The sequence below is a fragment of the Corapipo altera genome, unplaced genomic scaffold (assembly GCF_003945725.1).
Source record: "Corapipo altera isolate COAL_440 unplaced genomic scaffold, ASM394572v1 113, whole genome shotgun sequence".
NCBI classification, from domain to species: Eukaryota; Metazoa; Chordata; class Aves; order Passeriformes; family Pipridae; genus Corapipo; species Corapipo altera.
The window spans coordinates 2,855,752-2,864,262 of record NW_020884895.1 but is presented as its reverse complement, the minus strand read 5'-3'; the positions used below and the strand labels follow the sequence as shown (position 1 = coordinate 2,864,262).

At 57.2% G+C, this 8,511-nt stretch overlaps 1 protein-coding gene across 1 annotated transcript; it reads right to left on the bottom strand.

The window, feature by feature from the left end:
• Nucleotides 1–3,316: 3,316 nt before the first annotated feature.
• On the bottom strand, nt 3,317–7,973 carry CHRNG (cholinergic receptor nicotinic gamma subunit). The gene is made up of 12 exons (XM_027647338.1): nt 7,903–7,973; nt 7,363–7,502; nt 7,215–7,259; nt 6,901–7,010; nt 6,650–6,805; nt 6,289–6,386; nt 5,291–5,494; nt 4,906–5,020; nt 4,533–4,647; nt 4,003–4,207; nt 3,767–3,900; nt 3,317–3,688 (listed from the first exon to the last, which is right to left on the bottom strand). The coding sequence occupies exons 1-12, from the start codon at nt 7,943–7,945 to the stop codon at nt 3,521–3,523; spliced, it is 1,533 nt and encodes a 510-aa protein (XP_027503139.1). The 5' UTR covers nt 7,946–7,973; the 3' UTR covers nt 3,317–3,520.
• Nucleotides 7,974–8,511: the final 538 nt, after the last annotated feature.

The window sequence follows — 8,511 nt, the reverse complement described above, 5'->3', positions numbered from 1 at the left end:
GTCTTACCACTGAAGTCTAGACTGAAAACAGCCAGGACTGGCAGAGAAAGCAGGTTAAAATATTCAGTCTTCTGAAGGCTTTGTTTTCTGCATTGAGGGTGTCAGTCCTAGGCTGTCTCTAGAGACATTCAGCACTCTGACAGCAATGACTAACTGCTCCCTGTGGTCAGGCACTTGGCATCTGGCTGTGTTCCCCAAGCTGTGGTGGCATCCCTCTCCATGTTTCTTGAGACCCCATGGTCCTGTTCCTGCTCTTGCCACTTGTTTGTCACCAGCTCTCAACCAAATGCTCTTTTTGAGGCACAGTTTGTTTTCCCTGCTGCGATCAGGTATTACTATGGCTGCTACTTAAGATTCCTTTTAAATACAACTCTCCCCTGCTGCTCTCCAGTATTTGTTAGGGGGGATTTAGTTGTAATTACATTTTGGCAATCTAAGCAAAAATAGCCTTGCAAGGCAGGGCTGAAATACTAGCTGCAGGCTCCTTTATTCACAGCACATTTAACTTCTTGCAGATGGCATCACTTGGGGCTTTAGTGCCGTTGTTGTGCCCAGCTGCGTGTCACATCCACCTCTGATATTTCATGTACTCCCCCACTTCTCGCCTCTGATGCCCTGTGTCTAAGCTGGTGCTGATGAGTGCAGGCTTGCTATTAGATCTGAAAGTGCTGCGGTCCTGCTGTGCTTGCCTTCAAATACGCTTTGTGAGTGAGCTGTGGAAGAGCCCTTCTCTGGGAGGCTGTTCCTCTCCTCCCACTGCCACTGTGGTTGAGATTTGGAGGAACTCAGCAGTGGTTCCTGTTGCTCAGCCTTGAAGGGAGAGAGCTGGCTGGGCGTGAAGTTTGTCCTCTTTAAGGCTACAACTTTTCCAGAGGTCAGGAGGAAAGCAGTGTTCGATCAGTGCCAAGCACCAGGTCTGGTGCCTCCTATGGCCTGGAGGGGGGGAGCCAAACTGGTTTTTGAGCAGGACTTTTGGTTTGTGGTCTGCTGTGTTCTGCTAATAAGAGTGGTGAAAATACAAGCATGGGGTTGCTTGGGAGGGGAGGGAGCTTCCATCAAGCTCTAGAAAAAGATTTCAGGTCCTCCTCACTCAGGAAGGAAACCTCTAGCCACGGGAGCCTCAAATCTGCAGAGTCAGGACCTTCCCTGCTTTCCTTATCCCGAAGACTTTGTACACCTTTAAATTTCCTCAGATTCCTGCAAAGAGGCCTTTGGGGAAACTGGAAGGGCTTTGAACCCCTTGGGGCCCTGGAGCCCAAAGAAGAGCATCTGCTTGGGCTCTTTTTTCCAAGGGGATGCTGAGCTGTGGTGGGCTCACAGGCCCTGGGTGTCTCTGGCTACAACTGCTCAAGTGGGGGCTGATGGCTCTTCCCATCCCACAGAGAAAAAGGAGTCCCCAGTTTTGGAGGGGAGCAGTTGGGGAATGCTTGGAGGATTCTGTTGCCTTGTCTTAGTGCTTCCTGGTGGAGTGTGGGCACATGAAGCTGATAACAGGCTGGAGAGGCTTTTTGTCTCTCACTGCAACTCACCCCAGCGCCCTGCACCTGCAAGGTATTCCCTCACCAGAAAAGGCACATCTGCTGCCCGAGACCTGGGGCATGCTGGCTGTTTCTCTGTTCTTATCTCTGGTGTGGTGATAAACCTCAGAGATCTCCTGAGGGCTGGTAAAACCACTGCTTGGTAGTGGTGGAGAGTGTGGTTTTGATCACATGCTCTTGGCAGGCTGGAAGAGCTCATCCGTTTCCACTTGTGCTGTATGGACACACTGAAGCCTGAACTTGCTGGAAGAAGCAGCATCTCTGTGGAGCAGGGAGAAGCAGAGGACAGTACTTGGCCCTGGAGATGGGCAGCAAGGCAACAGGGACACGGGAATCAGTGGGAAATTGCCAGGCAAAGACAGACCAGAGCTCATTAATTCTGCACCTTCTCAGGGACAGAGGGCCCAGGGGCTGCAGACGTGCCTGGTGCTCTGGTTTGGGCAGCTTACAGCAGCTCCTGGCTCTCCTGGGCTGGGAGCACTTGGCCAGGAGAGTGTCCCTTTAGCCACAGGAGTACTGTGCAGTGCCATCACTTTCGAGCAGGAGGTCTGTGGCTCAGAATACAGTGCCCCAGGACCTGGTCACCTCACCTGGGTTGTGGCCACAGAGCTGCACCCCCATGGGAGGCTGAGGGCAGGACCCAGCCAAGGTTCTCTGGGCACTCCTGCCTACACTGGTGAGTGCCGTCCCCACCTCCTTCAAGGTGCCAGCCTGGAGCACCGGATCCATCTGGTCTCGGTGCTGTGGACACTACACATCTTGCAGGGATAGGGCAGGAAAAGCCACCTTGGAAAGTGCACAGGCAGACTGGCACAGCCAGGGTAGTTCTAGGCCATGACCAGTCTGCAGGTGTCCATGAGGTGATGTCTCAGCTATTAGGTATTTGCCTCCCTCCTCCATCTGTGCCTGCAGGGCCCTCAGCTCTGGCAGGCAGTAACCAACTGGTTTTCTCCCAGCAGCAGCAGAGACAACTGGTACTGGGACCATGAGGTGGATGGAGACACAGCACATCCCAGAGCCAAGCACAGGTGGCATGAGTTGGATCACAGAGGAGCAGATGCTGCTTGTCACCATTCCCAAGCTGACCTCTCTCATCTCCCCTGCCAGCAGGGACAAAGCCAGGGGGCCCCAGAGGTCACTGAGGGGTCTGGGGGAGATGCGGCACTGCTGGGATGGGGGGAAGGGGCTGTGCTTGACAGAGATGATGATCCCAGGGGGCAGGGAAGGCTGGTGGGGGAGGAAGTTATGTGCTGGTGCTCGTAACAGGATGGATGCCAAGAGATACACATCCCTGAGGAGGTTTTAGTGCCTGGTGGCCCAGGGTCTTCTCACCTCAAGCTGCTTGCTAGGGATCAAGGACAGCACTTCATCTGTCCCAAGAGCCACAGCCAGGGCATAAATGGAGGGAGAAGTTAGCTGCCCCTAATCCCATCCCTGGGTCTGCTGTTGCCCCAGAATGGGGGGCTGTAGCTGGCATTCCTGCCCCATTGCCATGGCAAAGGATTCCAGGGGCCCCATTTGCTGTGGGTTTGAAACTGTAAATTTGCAGTGGAGAAATGTGGCTCTTGCTGCCAGTGTTACTGCCCTGCCCGTTGGATGCCTGTCTCTGCTCTGGGCCCCCCATATCTCGTCTCACAGGACTGTGTGACCTAGAGGTGCATGGCCAGCCCACATAGGTGGCACATCCAGCCTGCCCAAGAGGTTTTGGCATGGAGCAAAGATGCCATGGAGGCTTGCAAGACTGTCACAGGCTTTATTTCTACATTTAGCACAGCATGGTGACCCCGTGTTCCCTTTTTCCCCATCTCTGCCACTGTTGGGGTGTGGCAGATCCACCACTCCCAGCCCTCCCTCTGTGCTGTGCTTGGCACCAGGAGCTACAGTGCCCACAGGGATCTTGGCCAGCCAGGGGACTTTAGGGGTGCCCAGCCCCTGGCTCCAGCAGTCCTGGCAGCAAGAGGGCTGTTGGGCACCTGCAGGCATCACTGTGGCTGGTATGGCTTGGGGTCTCCAGGGAAGGGCAGGGCAGGTGCCTGGTTGAAGTGAGCCACGAGGAAGATGCCAACGGTGCCACACACGAAGAGAGAGGCCATGATAAAGAAGCAGACACGGTCGATCACCTGTCCCACCATGATCCACTCCTCGCTCTCCTGCCGGTGGCACAAGAAGGGTGAGGGCTGTCCCCAGTGCTCCCCACGTGAGTCCCTCTCCCCCCAGTCCTGACTCACGCTGCCAAAGTCGTTCTGCTCCCGTGTGGCATTGGCAATGTGGTTGCAGGCATCCACGCATGCCCGGATCTCAGGACCTGCCTCCTCCAGGCTCTGGCAGAAGTCCTGGGGACTGCCACTCTCCAGGCCACGTCCTATGAGCAGCAGAGGCAGCACAGCGGGCACCAGTGAGCACTCGGCCCCCTGGCACATTGCCCAGCTTCATGGGAAGATGCCAACCCCCTGGAGACACTCACCAATTTTCTCCAGCACAGTTTTCATCAGCCCATCCCTCTCCTTCTGCTTCTCGAAGAGCAGCTCGGTCCGGGCTTTCCAGAGCATGTACTCATCAGCTTTCACCATGAGCCCAAGGGAGCTGCATCTCCGGACAGCTTGTGGTGGCCCTGGTGTCTCCTCTGACACAGGCATGCCCAGGTAGCGAGGCAGAAGGTGCAGGAACACCTGGACACAGTGTTACTTGAGGGGATATGACCCCCTCACACCCAGTGGGTGCCATTGGGTCCCATGGCATTGCCTGGAGCATCTCTGTGGAGTACCTTTGTGCTACTGGGACGCTGGGCGTGTTGACACCTGCTGCTCCCCAGTGTTGGGAGTGACTTGGAGGGGTTTAGTGGCACTCTGTGATCCACTGGGGACATCTTTGTGCCAGGACTTGCACTCAGATGAAGGCATACCTGCCACCCTGCTCCATGAAGGACCTGGCCTCAATCCCCAAATACCCATCCCATTCCCCATGTGTAAAGGGTAGAGAGATGACAGCAGGTACCTGGCGGACTCTCGGGGACATGGAGTGAGTGTTGGGTGTTCTCAGGGAGACATTGAGGACAATGACAGCATTCACCACGATCACCACTGTCACCACCATGAGGAAGGTCAAGTACCTGGAGAGAGGGCACAGAGCCTCATGTGGGGCTGCTGGGTCACAAGCTACGGATGTGCAAGGTCCTTCTCAGTGTCCTTCTGGGCTGGAAGTTGGGGACTGGCAGTGGGATGTGAGCAAGTGATAGCCCTACCTGGGCTGAAGGTTATTTCTGCGCGAGGGTCCTGTCCCTGGGCACTGGCTGCTGCACAGCACCTGAAGACCCTGCTCGCACAGTGTGAGAACAGGCCTGGCACCCCTGTCCCCACGTGTCACTTACTTCCCAATGAGTGGCACAGCCTGGGAGGTCTCAGGCACCTTCTGGGCAATGAGGAAGAGAAAGACAGTCTGGGCCAGGAGAACGTTGATGGAGACGGTGCATTTCTGTCCACCCGCTGCCAAGCAGAGGGAAAAGCAGAGTTTGGCATGAGGCAGTGGTGTGGGTATTGCCCTCCTTAGGCAAAAAGCCCCCACCCCAAAGCTGAACTGGCCAAGTCCTGCCTTGAGGCCTTAATCAAGGGGTACCCGGAAATTCACACAGTCTCCCCCCAGATATCACAGGAGCAGGCGAGATATGACAGTGATGGGACAAGGAGCCCTTCCTGCCGTGTTGCTACCCCCTTGCACATCCCCATGCCTACAGTGGGCACAGCACCAGTGTGTACCTTTGGCGGGCAGAAAGTAGACGAGCACGCCCATGGCGGAGATGAGGACACAGGGCACAATGATGTTGATGACATAGAAGAGCGGCTTGCGCTGGATGATGAGGTAGAAAACAACCTGCTGGTATTGGGTGTCATCTGGGGTGAAGTGCTCTGAGTTTATGATCTTCCGAGCAGGGCGGTGCTTTATGGCCCATTCACCATTCTCTGCATCATCACGGTGCCACATGAGCCCCACTGCCCCAGTGGGGGCACTGGGGCTGCCAGCCCCTCAGTCCAAGTAGGGGAGGAAGGGGAGGACTGGTGATTATCATGAGCCCCACAGGGCAGCGAGGCTGGGCGCAGTGCTAGAGCCACTTGGAAGGGAGATGAGCACTGTGCAATATGCCATGGTGCCTATGCAAAATACCCCAAAAAGCTGTTGGATGGGGCAGCTGGGCACATATGGGGCACCTTGAGCCCCTTGGAGGCTCCCAGGGCTTTTAGGTGTGGGGGTGGGGTGCCCACATCTCCCCATTTCCAGGGTGCCACGGAGGGAAGCTGAGTGTGACACTGGGTGATAGCACACTGCTCTCCCCTGCTCTCCATGGGAGCGATAGATTTTTTCCCAGTCAAGATCGCAACTCAGGCCGGTAATGAAAAAATAAATCTCGCTGCCCGAAAAGCATTTTGTTCCTTCAATATGCAATTAAAATGTGATGGAAAACGTCATTGTTTGGCCATGACAGCTACGTTCCTAGCATCAATCAACCTTGCAGGAGCAGTGCTCTCCAGGAGCGGCTGCCAGGCAGCAAGAGCCCCAAGCCGGGGGGGGGGGTTAGAAAAACAAATCTCTCCTACACTCCCGCTTCCACTAATAACTTAAGTGCCCATGTAATGGTGGGAGCTGCTAATAGTCCCTGAAGCCCTGCTTTTGGCAGCCACCAGCATGGCAGCAGATCAGTTGGATACCCCTCCTGGTGGGACATACTTATGCTGGGGGGGGGGGGCTGCAGTGTTACCTGTGAAAGCCTCAGGGTCGATGACGATCCACTCCACTGTCTGGCCTTCCTCCACCGTCAGCAGCAGGTTGATTTCATTTGCACTGTATGTCTGGGACCTGGGGAGGGACAAAGTGGTGGCAGAGGCTGGCATGCAACAGCCTGGATGGGCAAAGGGTGCCAGTGTGGCACCAGGTCATGCTGCATCTCCAGCTCTGCTTTGGGGTGCTTAACTTGTCTGTGGTGCCTACTGCCAGGTAGCAGGGGACAGGTAGGTGGCATTTATCTGCCATTTATCTGGGCTCAATGCCCCAGGGCAAAGGTGGGTATCCCATGTTAATCCCTGTGTCCCAGGAGGACCTGCCATGGAGCCCATGCTCACTGGAAGACCATGGTGCAGTTCTGCCAGTCGAAGGGGAAGTAGGTGACGTGGATGACGCAGACACTGCGGTAGATGGCAGGGGGCAGCCAGTAGATGCTGCCATCAGGAGATACCAGCACGTTGGCGTAGAGAGTGATTTCAAACGTCCCGTCGATACTGAGGGGGAAAAGGGTGGGTTCAGGCCCAGATTGTGCCTGGGGGGCAGCTGCCACCCCTGCGTGGGGTTATGTCCCCATTGCCCTGTCACGTACTTGTTCTCCAGAACGATGTCAGGCAGCCAGACCATGGTGGAGGGCACCCGCAGCTGCTGGATGTTGTCGTATTTCTCAGGGTCCCACTGCAGGCGATAATCGGACCATTGCTGCAGGAAGCAGAGCAAAGGAAGAGGGGTCATGGTGCTCCCCAAGACAAGGGAGATCGTGAGCTGTCTGTCCTGTGCTGCCCACAAAATGGACTCAGCCCCCACAGAAGGGGGTGAAGATTATAGTGCCAACCCTCCATGGGGTGCCACCCTGAGGTGCAAACATGGCAGGGGCTGATCCTGCCTGGAGGTGAGGGGTCTCACCATCTCGATCCAGACGTTGGTAGTGAGGGTCTCCTCTCGCTCATTCTGGCAGGGAATGAAGGAGGGAGGTGGGTTTAGTGCCCCATCTGCTGCCCCACACGTGGGGACAAATCCTCTCCCACTGTGGGTGCCAGGGGACCTCTCTCACCAAGGAGATGAGGTTGGTGAGGGTGAGCTTGAGGGAGACATCGATGATCTCGTCCCCTCGCAGGGCCGGGCGCAGTTGCCGGTTGTAGTTGCTCATGAGGTCTTGGAGCAGCTTCTCTTCCTGGTTCCTGCAGCCCACACCTGGAGAGGGCACATGCCAAGGGAACACCCCGGGGTGGGGACAGTGGGGCCACCAATGCCCCCGAGGCGTGATGTGTTGAGGGGGAGGCAGGGGGTGCGCATGGGGAGGGGATGCCCAGGTCTGTTACTGTGAGCGTGCACACTCAGCTCTGTGAGCCTGACAGTCGAGTCAGTGCCCTGCATGCAGCAGGGGTGGTGCATCCCCCCCACATCCCCCGCCCCACTCACCCCAGGGACCTCTCCAAGGGCAGGACATGGGGACAGCAGGTTGCCAGCACGGGGACACCCCGGTGGGAAGGTGCATAGCACTGTACTCCCGGGGGTGACAAACCCCCCAATGCAAAGGTAGGGGATGGCCAGTTCCCCCCCCAGACCTCTCCCTGGGGCGGGCACCCCTTACCTGCCAGGGCGCAGAGGAAGAGGAGGAGGCCGTGGCAGCGCATGGCGGTGCCGTGGGGCGCAGGGGCTGGGGCTCTGCTCCGCAGCCCGCCCGGCGCTGTTCTGGGCCGGGCGCCCGGAGGGATGGGACAGCTGTCCCCTCCTACCGTCAGCTGTTCCCAACAGCCACGGGGGCTGGGGAGGAACGGGTGACCACCCACCTCCCCCCCGCTGGTGGGGTGATGCCAGTTTACTGGGAAGCTCCTCTGAGATTTTGTGCCAGAGGGGTTGGAATTGGGGCTGGGGGCAAATTAAGCTCCGTGCCTCAGTTTCCCCATGTCCCCCATGGAGGTATGCATCTCCTTGCAGCAGAAACCCAGGTGCCCATGGGTTATGGAAAACGGGTGCCACGCTGCCAGGACCTCCTGTCACCACCAGGGCAGTGGCTGCCCACAGGGTATAGGGTGAGGAAGGGGCAGGCAAGTCCCACCACGCCCAGAGAGTAATGCCCACGCTGGAGGTTCAAATGCTGCCAGGCCCCTTGTAGGGGGGCCACGTTGCAGGGAATGGGGGTGTGGTGAGATTCCTGGCTCAGCAGAGAAGATGTGACAGCTGTCCTGGGCCACTGCCG